General features: G+C 35.6%; 1 protein-coding gene across 7 annotated transcripts in view; it reads right to left on the bottom strand.

The window, feature by feature from the left end:
* Positions 1-12,161, bottom strand: part of LOC127812982 (disease resistance protein RPV1-like) — a 68,188-nt gene extending 56,027 nt beyond the window's left edge. The window contains exons 1-7 of one of the 7 annotated variants that reach the window (XR_008026033.1): positions 11,850-12,160; positions 11,280-11,811; positions 9,660-10,761; positions 9,155-9,553; positions 8,140-9,042; positions 5,466-5,614; positions 3,026-3,498 (exon numbers count right to left, since the gene is read on the bottom strand). Coding sequence is in view for 6 of the 7 variants with exons in the window: in XM_052353621.1 (XP_052209581.1) it covers positions 7,329-8,021; positions 8,140-9,042; positions 9,155-9,553; positions 9,660-10,761; positions 11,280-11,811; positions 11,850-11,910 (3,690 nt within the window). In the remaining variant the exon portion in view is untranslated. Of the gene's footprint in view, positions 1-3,025; positions 3,499-4,821; positions 5,615-6,774; positions 8,022-8,139; positions 9,043-9,154; positions 9,554-9,659; positions 10,762-11,279; positions 11,812-11,849 lie in introns of those variants that run through there. The other 6 variants (XM_052353623.1, XM_052353625.1, XM_052353621.1 and 3 more) reach the window with 6 other exon arrangements.
* Positions 12,162-18,320: the final 6,159 nt, after the last annotated feature.

Raw genomic sequence — 18,320 nt, 5'->3', positions numbered from 1 at the left:
TCGGGAACGAGTTGGTAGACAACAATCGGTGGTGCAGCGAGATGCTTTCCAATGTTGGGAGGCCGAAATTAAGGTGGATATCCCCGAGTTTCATGGTGGGATTGAGGTTGACGAATTTTTCGATTGGTTATCAGCCATAGAAGAGATTTTGGATTACAAGGAGGTGCCCAATGACAAAAGGGTACCCTTGGTAGCTACGAGGCTGCGTGGTCGGGCAGCCGCTTGGTGGCAACAAGTTAAGCAGAATCGAAGCAGTCAAGATAAGGCGAAGATTCAGTCATGGGAGAAGATGAAGAAACAGTTAAAGGCGACGTTCCTGCCCTTCAATTACACGAGGACTTTGTACCAGCGTTTGCAGAATTTAAGGCAAGGAAATCATTCTGTAGATGTTTATTCCACAGAATTCTACCAATTAATAGCGAGTAATGATTTGGGGGAATCAGAGGATTAGTTGGTGGCACACTACATTAGCGAACTTAGGTTGAATTTGCAGGACATTCTCAATATGTTTTCACCAGTGTTTGTGTCTGAGGCTCATCAATGTGCATTCCAGGCAGAAAATCAGCAGTTGCGGCGCTCGGGAGTCGGTAGTTTTGGTGGTCCATTTGGAGGTGGGGGTTGACAAATCACCCCGAATCCCACATCTGGTCCGTTCCAACCTCCACGGGGCGCTGATCAAACCACTCGATTTGCGGGTCCTACAACTGCGACTCCGGGTGGCTAGGCTTCTCCTGGTGGGCGGGGGCGTGGTGGTTCGTGCTTTGGTTACGGTGGGTTTGGCCATTTGAGGAGGGACTGTCCGTCCCAAGGGCAGTCACGTCCGGGTCTGCTGATAGGAAATGTGAGCCAAACTCATGTTGTCAACTCTGTCAATGATGGGGAAGAAGCAGCAGAAGATGATGAGGTGCTTACAGGTGACGTAGGGCCTCTTTTGGTAGTACTACGAGTGTGTCTTACGCCTAAAGGGTCGTCTAAGAACTTGCAGCGAAACCGTATCTTTCAGTCCACTTGCACCATTGAGGGGAATGTGTGCAGATTTATCATTGACTCGGGCAGTTGTGAAAATGTGATGTCAGAGGCTGTTGTTCAAAAGTTGAATTTAGCCACAGAGCCCCATCTTGCTCCTTACAGTTTGGCATGGTTGAAACGAGGTAAAGAAATTTTCGTCACTAGACATGTATTGGTCCCTTTCTTTATTGGCAATGTGTATTGTGATAATGCGTGGTGTGATGTGGTGCCTATGGACGCATGTCATCTGTTGTTGGGTCGTCCATGGCAGTTTGATCGAAGTGTGTGTCATGATGGACGACGTAATGCATATAGCTTCACCCTTTCGAGCAAGAAGATTGTACTACTACCCTCCAAGAACACTCATTGTGCCTCTTCGGCAGGGGACAATAGTAATCTACTTTCTCGTTCCTTGTTTGTGAGTGAGATGTTGACAATTGATTTATTGACGCTGCCTTCTAAGACTTGGTTGCATGGGCAAGCTGTCAACTTTGTTCGTAGCTTGCAATAGATTCATGCGGCGACCTATGCTAATTTGTTGGAATCTACTTGTAAGTATAAAGAGGCGGCGAACCGTCATCGCCGTTCTGTTGAGTTCAAAGTGGGTGATTATGTTTGGGTAGTCCTTATTAAGAATTGGGTGTCGTCTCATGAATATTCTAAGTTGTCCGCTCGTACCATGGTCCTGTGGAAATCATTGAAAAGATTAATCCTAATGCCTATCGCGTGCTGCTGCCTTCTCATATCCGTACTTCTAATGTGTTTAATGTGAAGCACATTTTACCATACTAGGGGACAACATGGACGACGGTGATAACAGTTCAGATTCGAGGATGAATCCCGTTGACCCCGGGGAGAATGATGAGGTTCGTGTGTCTAATGCAGAGGAACAAACCTTCGCATTCTTAGAACGTTACGACGGCCAGTGTTTGAAGAAATAGGCGTAACTCTTGCATACGGTGTCTGTTTTGGGGCCCACGACCCTATTTCGAAAAGGTCTCGACGAGACGAATCAGACTCACTACTTCGCTGTGATGCATGATGGATTTTGACTATTTGATATCGTTTACAGTATTAAAAATGCTTTTTTATGTTTTTAGTTCATTATTTTAAATATTTCTTTATTTTGTTTTGAAAAGCCCAACCCGTTAGAGGATTATGGCCCAGTAGATTTTAAGTTTTCACATATTTAAGGCATTTATTCGTATTGTAGGGTTTTTTGGTTGGTTATGAAATAAGAATGATATTCGTTTTTTTAGTGCAATCCGTACCCGAGCGTGTATGTTGTAGGTGAGCCTACATCACTTTGTTAGCCACGAACTACAATATCACGAAGAATGTAACGAAGAAAATAATAATACTGTTACAAGAAATATGTTTTAAGACCAGACATAATATAATAATAGTATAAAGAATATAAATATGATATGGTATAATTAAAATTAGATATAATATAATAACAGTGCAAAAAACATGAATATAACATGGTATAATCAAATTTCACAATTGGATCAACACAATATAGAAATTTCAGTATAATACCCCTCGAGAGCTAGTGGCATCACAACAAATTTCACAATTGGATCAACACAATATAGAAAGTATGAATATAATGTATTGTAATCAAGATCTTCAAGTTCAAGAGACCACAGAGAAGATTCTTGTATATGATTTTTTTATAATAATATAATTATATAATATGTTACTTTGTTTGAAGCATGCTTCATTGAAATTTATCCACAATCTTAGTAATGGTGATATGTTTAGTTAGTATTAATTTATAAAATCAATGTAAATGAAAAAAAATACATAATTGATTACATATATTTTGCTAATTTGTTCTCAAAAACAATATCTAAGCCACATCATCATATGTCTGAACATAAATAATATATGCTAAATAATGTGTTGGAAAGCAAACAACACGTAACAAAAGAGGAAAACTAGAAAATAACACATCACAACTGCAGTGTCATTGAAATAAAAACATAGACCATCCTTATATGATAACCTCTATAGTTTGAGAAAGATGAAAAATTAATAAGAGAATTTGTCCACAACTATCACGAATAGCTTGAAAATGTCTGAATCATATATCAAAATTGAATGGGCTATCTATCTATCTATTAGATAAAGTGCCATTACAAAATTAAAATGTAACACGCATTATCACCAGGAAAAAGAGAGGGGCTTCAATAAAATGTAATTTCAGATGACTTCAAATTCAACACCAATTGGGAGATGATCACTTGGGTGATGGTAATTTGGCAACCCTCCAATTATATCAGGGGATTCTAGCTCTGGAAGTTGAAGGTAACTGACGGGTTTGATGTCGCCAAAGGGAGAGAAGAAGATGTAATCTAGAGTCCCAGTGAAGCCCGGGATACAGTTTGTGAAGGCTGGCTCTCCCCTTGTAAATGCATATATAGACACTACATAGACACGTAAGTACATCTTCAACGTAGTTAGGTGATTCCATTGAAGAGTTTCCTGAAATCATGTATTCTTATACCTCAAACCAAAGAAGTCTCAGTTTAAAAAATGTGACAGAAAGTCTATGTTTCCATAAATTAATATAAAGCAAATCTATGAAAATAAAAATGAATGCAAAAACAAATAGATATCAAACAAAACCAAAGAGTATGTACAACAAACAATCAATGAATCAATCATCAATTTTTTTTCTCAGACGTCAAGAGTTTTTAATAAGGATTATTTCTTGTGATGTGCATTTTAATAATAAATCAAATATATTTTACCACATCCACCACACCTGTTTGTCAAGTTTTACAAAATAAATTCCAATACCTATTATTCCAACTCTCTACGAGGACTCGATAACCCAGCAGGATATAGATTGGCTAAAAAAACAATTCATCCAGCATAATGCCTAAAAAACATCTGAATGCTCATCCTATTCTCCTGAGAGATAATTAGGGCTTCTTCAATTATGAAAAATATTTTCTAATTTTTCAATTTCTATTTTTTGATAAACGATTGAATCAACAATTATAAAATAAAAATTTCAGGCCCCATTTAATTTCAAAAAAATATTTTCTAGTGGTCAACTTCAATTTTATAACTAAAGTATGTCTTAACATTTTATGTTTTAAAAAGTCACGACATTCGTCATAAAAAATTTAGAAAACATTAAAAACAATGTTTTCAAATTCTTAGTATAAAGTTGAAAAATTAAAAAATTGAGACCGCGTTTTCTATATTTTTTAATTTTTAATTTTATGTTTTGATAGTCTATTTTTAGAAAATTGAAAATAAGTTTTTTTTTAAATTTTGAAAATAATTTTTTAATGATATTTTATTCAATAAATTTGATTATTTAATATATTAAAAATATTTAATGTTAATATATTATTAAAAAATATATATACATTTTAAAGTTAATAAATTTTGTAATATTTTTCCCATTACAATAATAAAATATGAATAAATAAATAAATAAATAAATTTTAAATTTAAAGTTTGTTTTGGATGAAAATACTCGTTGTTTTGAGTTTTCTTTACAATTTTTTTTTGTTTTCAAAAATGTATTTTTAAAAAAAATAAAGAGAACGCGTTTTTATTATTTTAGAAAATTGAAAACTAAAAATGACTTAAAAATAACAAAGAGAACGCAGCCCGAGATTTTTATTTTCTAATGAGAGATTCAATTATTTAATAAAAAATTGTAATAGGAAAACAAAAAGTGTTGTACATACAACTTAACACGCAGTCAATTATCTAATTTTTCAAAACTTTACACTGAATTGGAAAACATCAAAAAGATATTATTTAAATTTTCTGAAAATGAATGCTATTAGTTTTTGAAACATAAAATGTTAGGGTACATCCAGCTGACAAATTATAAAAATACTTTCTACAACTGAAGAAGCCCTTAGATTTTCACTTATGAACATCCTAATTCAGGATGACGGTAAAAATGTGAGATGCCATGGAGAGGGGATTGGGCATCAGTTTTCTTTTTCTTCTTCTGGAAGAATGGGAACTGATATGGAAAGCTAAAACGTATGGAAGACTCAGAATGGTGCCATAGAGAGTTGTAGCCAACTATATATCTCACTGGCTTGTTTCTTGCTTCCCTATCACAAGAAGTTTTAACCTAATGATATCAGGCAATATCAACAACTAGTGGCCTCCATAATTATAATTTAAACTATCTTTAAAAACAAGCCTTTAGTAGCCATAGGTTGTCCTTTAAGCCTCAGTTGCACCATCCCACAAATAGCAGCACGTAGTCCACATGCTGAATTTAGAAATTAAGCGTTTGAAGAAAATATGGGAATAAATTACTTGATTAGATGGAATGCTCAAAACTTTCACTAAGCCACCACACCTGCTATCTAGATGTGACATGCAAGAAACAACATCTGAACTATTGCTACTAAGATAGTCAATAGGCAAGTAGAAATCCAAGAGTACAAACAGGAGAAGTGCTGAACCTTATCTCCAGGTGTTGAATTGAAGTCACCAGCCACCATTACAGAAGGCGTGCATTGAAATTTATCAGCTACTAGTGTCTTGAATTGTGCTAAGCGTGAAAGAAGGTATTTAGCCTGTGCAAGCTTTAAATCAGCCCAATCTGGATCTCCTGCAGTAGCAGCAGCATTCCAAAACCATCAGTTTATAGTCTCTTCCAACAGCTTTATGAATAAATCACTCCAAGGTCATCGACCTAGAGATGTATAAACACAAAAATTATAACCCCCCAAACCAAGCGAGAGAGATGACAAATTGGTAAAAGTCTGACTAGTAATTAAAGATGTGCGTTTGCCAAAATAATAACATGACTAGAAGCATCCAAGGATCATTGGGATCTCCACAAAGTCCATTGCCATTTTTCTGCTGTAAATCTGAAAACTGATTGACAATAAGGCTGTTTGATTGGTCATATTTTTTTATGAAAAATAGTCATTTTTCATGTAAATTCTAATTTAGGTAATTTCAATTCTCACTTTTGCTCACAAAATGCCCAATTCCCACTTTTGTTGGGAAATCAATTTGGGGGGGGGGGGGGGGGAATCAATTCTCACTTTTTTCTCATATATAATTTAATTTAGTTCAACTTTAAGACCCTAAATTATAAATCCACAATATACATATATATAAAATTTTAATTACAATGAGATTCAAATCTGAGTGAAAAATAAGTAAACACCACTAGCTTTTTTTTTTATAGGTATAATATACACTATTAGTCTTCTTTTTTTTTTTTTTGAAAATTGGTGTCTCTAATTTTTCTTATGTCCTAAAAAAATTTGGATGAAGGAAACATAGATGAATAATTAGTATCATTTTATAAAGATAAATGATATTCATGAGTATAATTAATCCTTACACTTTTATGAAATGAATCATTGTAAGTTCAAAATTTGCCACGTTCTCCTAACTCTTTAGTCAATTCTTGTCGAATGATTTCTCTTCTAATTTTCCGAACCAATTGATGCATCACAACCTTATTACATATATCAATTATTAATAGATTTTTACCAATGATATTTTGAATCCCAATCAATGTAAAGTAATCACATTTATTTAGGATAGTGATTGGAGTCTTTGTCCTCTCCGATAAAGAAGCAAGCAATATCAACAAATAAATTTTTATCGTGATCATCCTAAAGAATCCTGACTTAGTTTGAAGTTTGAATTATCCAAGAAAATGAAAGACGAGTAACTCAATTGTTCAGTCATAGAGTAAATAGAAAATGAATCCAATCTATTGAGATTCTATCACTCAGAGAGAAATCACCATAAAACAAGGCAAGATTCATCATTTACCATTCATATAATCTTAAGGAATACAAAAACTCTGTATATCAATACAAAAGACAATGATTCAATAACAGGAGATACTTCTGGAGCTGAATCCAAGTGAGAAATCAAGCACATTAAAAATTTTCCTATCCAAGTAATGAAGACATAAAAGAGTGGAAGGGCAAAAATAAACTAGTTCTGATGAGCAAAATCTATTGATGAAATAAATTACAAGGTCATAGAATTAAAGCATAAATATCGGAGAATGAAAAACATATGAATTTTGCAACAGTCACCAAAGTTGGCCGAAAAGCATTGGAAGTCCCAGATCATGAAGAGAAAGAAAATATCCAAAATCAGTCACAATCAATAAAGACAAGGGCAAGCCGTTGCTAATAACAAAGCAAAACTCTAATACGGTTATCAACAACACTCAAGCCATAGGGTTACCAATGACATTTTGATTGCTTATTGGGCTCTATATGTGAGCAGCTTGGAATTGAAGCCAGAGTCGAAACAAATTCAAGGTTAAAATAATATCTTCGCTCTCTTCACTTTTTGTGAATTAATTTCTTACTCAAAGCATCTAGAGGTTCATAATGAGTTATCGTATCTGCATGGTGGCATACCAAATAACCTCCAGGACAATCTAAGCAATCCTTACGATGATTGCCAAGACGAATGACTCTAGTGCTCGCAGGATTTGCAGGCACAGGATAATTCTTGCACTCCAAGCAACTACCATTACAACAACCAGGAACTACCTCTCCATAGGGATGGATTTGTTGGGCAACTTCTAAACAGGTACATTGGGTGCTCCTCTTTTCCTGTGCCTCCTCGTACACAAGATGGACGCCAATCTCCTTCACATGGAAATCTTGACTTGTAAAAATCGAAATATTCAGCTTATCACCACCTTCTAACAGATCCTCAAACTTCCAATAACTTAACCACAATAAGTCATCAGTTTTTGAAATGCCAAAGAAATAGGGGCAATAGCTCCATTTCAAATGCCTAGTTGCATTACTGATAATTATGTGTGAAGAGCGGTGGGTCGACGGAGAAAATGGAGCACGAGGTCTGGAATGCGCATAAACAGAACACACAGATAAGCCTTGAATTTTCAAATTAACAACAGAAGGTACGGTAAAAGATATTGAGGATCCCACATTCTTAAGAATAAACTTCATAGGAACATTGCTTCCCCGCAGATAAGTGTAAAATGTATGAGGTTCGTAAATTCCCTAAACCACAAAAAGTATAATTTAAATGTTAAAGGTGGAAACACAAGCAAACATATAAATAATATATATACATATATATATATATAGAGAGAGAGAGAGAGACAGATAATGGGAGTACCAAGTGTCGAACAGTCCTCATCTTTGTTGAACGCCCGCGTAAAAGTCGCACAGGTGGTTTATCCATAGCTTCAAAGTCACATAAGCCCAAATTATTTATTCGCTCTGCGTCAACCCTTTCTAAGGGTACTGACTTGAATAAGCCTTCAATCTCAAATAGACTCCTACAACCGCTATAAGTTACACTTGAAATGCGGTGCACTGATCGAAAGGTTATTTTTTTTAACGATTTACAATCAACAGCATATAGTATTTTTATATTTTCCCGCAGCTTAAGTGACCGAAGGCTTGGGCATGATTCTAACCACAGAACCCGGAGGCTACGAAGATCCTTGACGCAACTGGGGAGGCCACAAATTGGATTCATGCTCAAATTTAGTATCTGCAATGAAGATAAGTTGCCAAATTCCCTGGGGAAAGTGTCATCAAATAAATTGCAATTTGCAATACTTAAATATGCCAAAGACTGGGGAAAAGAAACCCACAAAATTTTTGGAACTCGTCTTACACTCAATGGCCAAGTCAATACAAAGAAATTCCACGCTTTGACCTCCAGAGTGATAGAGTATTGATTTACTTCTGTTCCATCCGCTAGAATCACGGTTAGAGAATCCATATTCCCCAGCTCTGTTGGAAGTTCTTCAATATTTATGCAACCAGAAATGTCTAGTGTTGCCAGAGATTTTAGCCCACAAATGGTTTTCGGAAGCTTCTTCAATTTCTGACAGTTCCTTAAGTTTAAGAAAACAAGTCTTTGTAGAAGTCCGATTGATTCATTAATCTTAACCAACCCTGTACAATTTTCAAGTAAAAGTCTCTCGAGATTGGGTAGCATTGAGAAATCAGGAGTCGCAGAAAGGTTATGGGAATGACTTAGATCAAGGATCTTCAATACTATAGGACACTGTAAAACAGAACAGCGAAACAAGGCCATAAATGTTAATAAGTTGATTAAAAATCTTATGAATTTACAACTTTAAAAAAAAAAAGGAAAATAAATGAATTAAGAAACAAACCTTGGCTCCATTGAAAACATTTTTCAAGGAACTGTAAGGCATCTGAAGAGCAACCAGCTTGTCAAAAGGGAAATCATTAGGTGTTGATTGTAAAGGACAGTGAGACCAATACAACCATCGTAATCCTTTCGGGAAATTTTTATAGCTTCCACAGAGTTGTACATCACTAATTTGTAGGAGTTGTAGGTTGGACATGCCTGCAAATGCATCAACTTCCAAAACTTCTTCATTCGAATTTTTGTTAGCACTGCCTTTAAAAAGACCGGAGAAGATTTCAAAGTGGCGTCTCTTGCACTTTTTGGAACTGCTTTCTTTAAGGTGCCCAAAGCTGTTCCCTACAGATTTCTCTTCTTTCAAGAAATGCATATCAAGAACGAGGCTTGTGATTTTTTTGGTGCCCTGGCAAATAAATAATGGAAGGAGGGAGTAACACTGATAAATACACAATATCCTTTCATAAATAAGTATAAAAATACAAAAATACATGAGAATAGTTCATTCTTACAGTTTTTTCTCTCAAGACATGAAATGAATCCTTGTGATTCCAAAGCCTTCTTCGTTCTCCCAACACCTTGGGCGATTCTTGCCGAACAATTTCCCTTCCCAGTTCTTGAATCAGTTGATGCATCACCAGCTTGTTATGCATATCAACTGTCAAAAGATTCCTGTCAATGAGATTTTCGATTCCAACCAATGTGTAGTAATTACATCCATCCAAGATTGTGATTGTGGAGTCTTTGTCCATTCCAACAAAGAAGCAAGCAATATCAAGGAATAAATCTTTGTCGTGGTCATCTTGTAAAGAGTCGTAACTTAGTTTGAGTTTTTCAAGGATTTCATTGTCAGGAATTTCTTTCAATTTTTGCAGTTGACTTTTCCACACATCTATGCTTTTCCCAAATAGAGAAGAACCTAAGGTTTTAATGGCTAACGGAAGTCCTCTGCAATATGATACTGCCTTCTTTGAGTCTACCAAATAATCATCACTAGGTTGGTTTTGTCCAAAGGCATGCCAACTGAAAAGCTCTAAGGATTCATCATGATCCAACAACTCAACCCTGTATACTTTGCAACATTCATGAGTTTTTAGTAAACGCTCGTGTCTAGTGGTTATGATTATTTTACTACCCATAGCAAGCCAATCCAACATCCCAAGAATTGCATGCAATTGCTCCCGTTTATCCACATCATCAAGAATTATAAGAACTCTTTTAGAACCTACAGCTTCTTTGATCCTAGCAATCCCTTCATCAATGCTGTTTATTTTTTCCTTCCTTCCCTTTACAATATCCAAAAGAAGTTGTCTTTGTAATCGTATTAGGCCATTTTGTTGTCCAGAAACTTCTCTTATATCTGCCAAGAAGCTGCTGCCTTCAAAGTTTGAGAAGTTTAAGTTGTATACAGATTTGGCAATGGTTGTCTTCCCAATCCCACCCATCCCACAGATGGCGACAATTCCAATATCACTCCCTTCATCTTGTAACCACAAATGAATGTGTTTGGCACGAGAATGAAGTCCAATGGGATGTGGGGAAACATTCAAGATTGTTCGCCTTAGCTTGTCTTCAACGACCTTGACAATTTTTTGGATAAACTTTGACTCGTGCCTATGTTGGAATCCAAGACAAAAAAAAATACCTTCAGATATACCATTGAGATCTTGGAAAATCAAATCATGAGAGAACTTTCTTTAATGAGAAGGGAATCTAATTTTTAATAAACAAGATGCATTATTTGCACATGATGTTTCTCTCGTTTCTTGGACTCCCCCACCAAAGGTTCTCTATTTGAATTTACAATTTTTTGCTAGTTGACGGATTTTACTTCCCAGAAAATATGTGCTCTGGCAAAGCCATTGCAGCAAAAATAATATCATGTAATTGTGAGATATCATGTAATTGTCATACAAATTTGATATGTAATGCTTCCTACTTACAGTAACTAGACGCCATTATGTCATGTCTCCAATTTTGTAAGAAATGCATTTGCTGAAAGTTGATTCTAAAAAAATTGATGATATTCATAACTCAATTATGCTATTTATTAATTGTTTTACTATTTATAGAATCTACAGCTACCATTAATAATCATGATAAAAGAGAGAGGCGGGAGGAAAAAAGCTTACCCATCGGCTTGATTTTGTAGAACCATGCCTGTTAAATTAGCAGCTTCCTCGAGTGCTTCCTTCCACCCTTTCAGTTTCTCCTTCCATTCATTTGCTTCACCCTCGAATCGCTCTTCATGCCTCGCAAGCGCCTCCGCATAATCCCCTGTTTTTTTCCTAACCTCGGATGGATCCACGTCGTAAAATACCGGCAGAACCACGTGGCCGGAATCCTCCCTCCTCCGTTTTCCGAGAATCATCACGAGCTCGTCGAGGCACCAGCTGGAAGAAGAATAGTTCCTGGAGAAGACGACAATTGAAACCCTAGACTCTTCGATTGCCCTGTGCAGCTCCAGCTTGATGCTTTCTCCTCTCTCCATCCCGTAATCGTCTCGGAAGGTGCGAAATCCGGCGTTGGCGAGAGCCGTGTAGAGGTGGTCGACGAACGTCCGGCGAGTGTCCTGGCCTCTGAAGCTCAAGAAGACGTGATAGGCGCTGCTCCGAGGAGCGGAAGAGGCCGTTCCTGTTGTAGTCATCGAACAGACAGAGCTGAGAACAGGATGCGGGCAGAGAAATAGCAGAAGCGAGTGATGAATGTAAGAGAAATTAAAGTTGAGATGATAAAGTGTTCGTTCTTCGGAGCATCGATCATCAGCTCTGAAGAGATCTTGGGTGCAGAAGGTGAACTCACCTTAAGGAGCTTCGACACAATATCTCACGTACGTGAGAAGCGTTAATCACTATATACGATAGTGGTGTATCAGGAGACACACTATATGATATTCACAAGGAATCACCCTATAAGAAGGTAAAACTCTCGTATTACGATTGTCATGACTCAAATCTACATCTTTTTGAGTATAATTTGTTAACTAAGAACCAACTATGCAACAGCCGTGTAACTAGCTGTGTAGAAATCTGGAAGGATAAGTGGTGGAGAGAGAAATAAATAAGAAAGAAAGCAAAGCGTCGAGCAGTGAGTCAACTGAAAATAAATTCTCCTAATAGTAATAAGAAAGGAAACAATCTCCTAGTCAAAAAATGATTGGAGTGAAAAATGATCGCAAAATTTATTTTTTATTAAATAAATTTTAAAAAAAATTATTAAGGAATTGAGATTTAGAGAGTAGGATAGAATTGAAATTTTTTGAATTCCACCCTCACTTTATACCTTTCAATTAAACATATTTAAAGATTTATTTGATAGTATCTAGTTAAAAATAAAAATATTTTTTAATTTACATAAAAAATAAAAATTATCTTTTCCTAAATAGAATTTTTTATAAAAAAGAGGCAAAAATATGTTAATGATGGTACCATAAAATTTAATTTTATGAAAAATATACTTTATCAAACACCAAAAATAAAATTTAATTTCTTAAATATAATATTTTTTATATTATCAAACACACCATAACAATCATCTTCCGACCCAAATAGAGATAGACATAAGCATGTCCTATTCAACCCATAATTCATACAGTGATTTGATGAAGGTGCTTTAGATATGATCAATGCATCACTTTTCAACCCATAATAATTCGACTGATTGTGGTTGCTCTTCTTTAATCCCTCAAATTTAATGCATGCATGCATGCAAATGAAGTAGTGAAGATACGTTTCCAAATTCCCTGCACAAATTAACTGGAATCCAAATAGTTGTAATTTGCAAGAGTGGAGACTCTGGAAAAGAATCCCAAGAAATTTCTACCCACTTTCTTATTAGATTCAATGGCCGAGGTCATGTGCGTCGACAAATGCAATATTTAGGGTGCGTTTAATTATAAGGGCGAAATTTGAGTGAAAAGAAAATAAATTTTAAAAAATTGAATTGCAGAGAAAATAAATTCTTGAAAATTGAAACATGTTTGATTGGTATAATTTTCTACCTAGAAAATGATGTTATTTTCCATCTTTTAGTATTTGATTGGTAATATTTTTCATAGAATTTGGTCATTTTTCGTGGAATTCAATGGTGAAAATGTATTGAAAAATATTAAATTTTGTATAGAAAAATTAAATAATAATGTATTTTAAATTAATTAAATTATTTTCTCAAAGAAATAAAACTACAAAATTATTTTTTTTGTTTTTCAAAAAAATAATTTGTATAGAATATTTTTTATATATATATATTTATATTTATTAATTATTAAAAATAAAAATATATAAATAATTTACAAATCCTCTCCCACCACCTGCCCTTCTCCCTCATCCACCCACCCCCCTCCTTTCAATTACTTAGAAAATTCCATCTCTTCCTCCAAGGAATTTGATTTCCATGATTTGAAGGAAAGTGCCCTCACATGACCATTGTAAGGAAAATGATTTTCTTGAAAAAAAATAACTATCAAACAATGCATAATTTAAAAATTAGATGGAAAATTTATCTTTTCCACAAAAAAAAAGTTGACTATCAAACACCTCCTCAGAAGGAGAAACTAGGAAGAAAGAAAGCGTAGCGTTGATCTCCAAGTCAAAGTCAAAAAGCCAATTCTAAAAGCAGAACAAGCAAAAGCGTTATTGGAGGGAAGGTGCAATGAAGACGAAGCGAATTTTACATCCATTCCATTGTTTCGTTTAATATTCTATTCCATTTCTATGCTTTGTTAATATTTATCCTTAATTAATATTTTAAAATTAGGCTCTGATACTACATGCTGGATAAATATTCTATGAAATTCGCGTATCATATAAAATACAAAAAATTAAGAAAAAAAATATCTCACAAATTCATACTTATTCCACAAATCAAAGATAAATGGGTCTAAATCTATAAAGGAGCACCAAGTCTAACATATTAGTTATGATTGCATATAACTTATTGGATCTCTAGATAATGTTAAACTAAATTCAATTGATTTTCTCAAAATAAAATTCAATTAATATTGCTCACATTATAATGAAAATTCTAACAAAGACACCTATTGAAACCCTAGAATCTTCAATTGCTGTGTGCAAGTCGAGCTTGAGAGATTCTCCTCTTTCGATTCCATCATCGTCTCTGAATGTGTGAAGCCCAGCATTCACCAGAGTTGTGTAGAGGTGATCGACGAACCTCAAGTGAGTGTCCTCACCTCTGAAGCTGAAGAACACATGATAGAGGCTTCGGGAAGTGGAAGAGGAGACAATCTCTTGGACGACTCCTGTCGTGATCATTGAACACAGGTGAAAACAGGATATGGCTAGAGGACGAGCAGAAGTGATCTTAATAATTAGGAGATGAATCTTGGAGAAATTAAACTTGAGAGGATCAAGCGTAGCTTTGTGATTGATCAACAGTGAAGAAATTTGGAAGGATTGATGAAGTGTTGATCTGGAAGTCAATTGCAATTAATTTAAGCAAAGAACGTGAATCAATTTTTTTATACAACGCCGGGAAAATGAAAGAAAAGTGTTGGATTTGGAAGTCATTGTGGAAAATAGTTTCTTAGGCGCTATACTGAAAAAACCTCAATTGTTCAACAATAGAGTAGAAGAAATTGAATTCAGTCTATTTGTAGCAAATGAATTCAATCAATTGAGATTCTACTTCTCAAAAAGAAATCATCATAAAATATGGCATGGTTCATCATTTGTCGTCCATATAATCTCAAGGAAATAGAAAAGTATGCATGTCAATACAGAAGAACACAATGTTTCAATAACAAGAGATATTCTTGGAGTTGGATTCGAGTGATAAATCAACCACATTAAAGATCGTTGGTGTTGAGAAATCACATGTGTAAACCAACACACAACCAAGAACTACGGCAGTACCAACGATCCAAGAAGTCCGAATAGAACGAAACATAAATGCAATCACAACGTATGCACGCAAGAATAGAAAATAAACAGCGCATATACGTGTTCGGATCAAAAGGTCCTATTCACGACAGAGGTTCCGTCTTTAGTCAATCCACTAGAAATATATATGCATATTTACATAGGATTACAACGAGATAAACAAGACAACAGAAACAAGAACTTCCTCTCGATCTCACGGTCACTCAAGAATAATACATCAATCAGAATACAACGCTCATAATACATCAAACAAATCTCACTCATTCAATCTTACCGAATGACGTGTCTCAGATCTAATTCGATTGCTGCGATCTTCTTCATCGATCGACCGCCTTCATGCGTTCTGTTCTTCTCCCCACATCGAGTTCTTCTTCGTTCTTGCTAGATCTCTCCCTCTCTCTGTGTTGCGCGATTAGGGTTTCTAGAGTGCGTTGGTGTGTAAGAGAAAATCCAACCCCCTTGAACAGATTTCCTCCAATCTCATTCATATATATATGCGGGCCAAGGGACAAAGTTGGGATTAAAGGGTTTCACAATAAGCTTGGGCTTGGGCTTAAAACACCACTGGTTGAACCTAACTCTTGACCCAATACATTTTGAGTCACAAACCCAACAAATTCCACCTTGACTCAACAGTGGATTAATAGTGGACTTGACAAGAGACCCCTCCAACTCTCCCAGCTACAACGGGAGCACATTGAGCAACGACACAACTTGCTCAAACTTAAAACTTGAGACCAACTAAACTAATACATGCCTTACTAAGAGCAACATAAACCTCTATTAAGACTTCTATAAACAAGACATTAGGGCTAACACTCAGCCTTCTATTAGGCACAAAAATTTCCTAAGGTTTCACCTTAAAACTGACAAATTTCCACTTCAAACTAAACACTATCAGTTTGTTCAGATACATCTAATTTTACAAGGCCATCAAATACTACAAGACTAGGCACACATCAACATCTGGACCTATATCAGTTTTAAAACTCAATCCACTTTCCTATTCGATATTCAAAGACTTTTCACTCCTTAAATTTCTCAAAAGATTCACTTTTACGCCTAAGGAAGAATACCCAAATCTTTTCCAGAATATCCACCAACAAAGCAAAGACACACTTAAGGCCCTAGAAAAAAAATAAGGACTTGGGGAAACCCCCATAATAAGAGAAAGCAACATGCCAACAATGGGATTTACCCATACCACAGGCATCTATGGAATTCACCCATAACACAAGGCATCTATTGGGATTTACACAACCCACATGATTCACAAAAAAACTCTAGGTTACCAACCTATCAGAATCCAACATGCCTAACTTGCTTAACTCTTACAAAACAATTTCAGCGAATTAAACAAGAACATAACTCTTACAGCATCGTGAAACAAGAAGAACTTAAACAGAGTACACAATGCTCCAAAAATTAAGTAATCTGCCAGCACTCACAGCCTCTCCTTAAACAATCTCTCATGCCCAAGCGACTTTACCCAGAGATTAACGATACAAAATTAAGGTTCTTATCGATCAAAACAAAGAGACAACCACTTACTCATGCTCTCCACATCAGATGATAGCACTCAATCATCTCTCTTCCTCAATTCACAGTGATTCACACAAACATAGGGGAAAAACAAGGAGAAACAACATGCATTCAAGGATTTATCTCAATTGACCAAATTGCTTCACTTTTCTCTCTTATAGCCCTATTAACCCTTTGTGCCATAATCTCTCATGCCTAGACTTCCAAAAAAAACAAGAATAGCCCTACTAATAAACAGAGATATAAACAATGCTCTAATTTATTCCATACCTGCCATGATGTGATCTCCTCATTTACCTGACGTAAAACATTGTTTGTCAATATTGAGGATTATTAAGGAATAAGCTATCTCATCCACGTCCTGTCTTTCTTAGGCAGTCATGGAGAGTTACTTATCCTTTTCCTTTTTGTTTACCTGTCTTTTCTTGCTTCTGTTCAGTCAAGACCTCATCCTTTCTTCGCCATTAGACTCATCAAGTTCCACCTTCATTGACGCCATTTTTTGGATCTGTTCTTGCAAGGAAAATAAACAATCCAACAGCAACACAGAATCCAAAACAGAAATGGAACAAGCATGACACAAGATGAACAACATATACAGAATGCAAACATAATAGAAAATATCAAGGTAATTGAATAGGTATATGAAAAACCAATCAACAATGACAAAATCAATCAATGGAAATACACAGGAACACTGGAACTGTAAAGGAATCAGATTGCAATGCTCCAAATACACGAAGCAATAAGACACAATCAACCTCTCCCAAGACCAAGTGCTTCACAATTACTACAGGGAGTAAACAGAAACAGCAGCAACAGGAAATAACAGCAAGATAGATCATCTAAATCAGAGAACTACAAAATAATAGCTATCTGTCCAAATCTTATCTTGATTTCGATTTTAAAAAATCTCAAGAACACAGTAAGGATTAGGGCAAAATAAATCTATTCGCTATAACCCTAACTTAGGTTCAAGAATAACACAAAATCAAAAAATCAACCAACAAGGAGTAAATCCCAAAGATGCACAAAACATCCGATACACGGATACAAAATCAACCCTCAAAACAACTCAACTCACAACACTCTTTACAAAGATCAGAGAAGAGTAATCAAGGGTTTGGAAGAGGCAAGTCTTTCGCACAAATCAGAGAAACGAACGGAAACGAATATATACATCACCGAACAGAAACGAATTTGTGCAAAAAAAAGAAAAAAAAAGAAGAGGATACAATCACTCTTACTGAGTCGGAAGCCTACCATCTTTCTGTTCAAAGAGGATCGATCAAACTTCATCCTTGAGTTCTCGGATCTTGAATGCCAACAGATCTGGTTAGCCCTTGAACGACTCTGATACCACTTGTTGAGAAATCACCTATGTAAACCAACACACAACCAAGAACTACGGTAGTACCAATGATCCAAGAAGTCTGAATAGAACGAAACATAAACGCAAACACAATGCATGCACGCAAGAACAGAAAATAAACAGCACATATATGTGTTCGGATCAAAAGATCCTACTCACGGCAGAGACTCCATCTCTAGTCAATCCACTAGAAATATATATGCATATTTACATAGGATTACAATGAGAGAAACAAGACAACAGAAACAAGAACTTCCTCTTGATCTCATGGTCACTCAAGAATAATACATCAATCAGAATACAACGCTCACAATACATCAAACAAATCTCACTCATTCAACCTTATCGAATGAAGTGTCTCA

This window comes from Diospyros lotus, chromosome 11, assembly GCF_014633365.1.
Source record: "Diospyros lotus cultivar Yz01 chromosome 11, ASM1463336v1, whole genome shotgun sequence".
Taxonomy (NCBI): domain Eukaryota; kingdom Viridiplantae; phylum Streptophyta; class Magnoliopsida; order Ericales; family Ebenaceae; genus Diospyros; species Diospyros lotus.
Note: the sequence above shows the minus strand (reverse complement) of the source record. Positions and strands in the feature narration are given on the sequence as shown.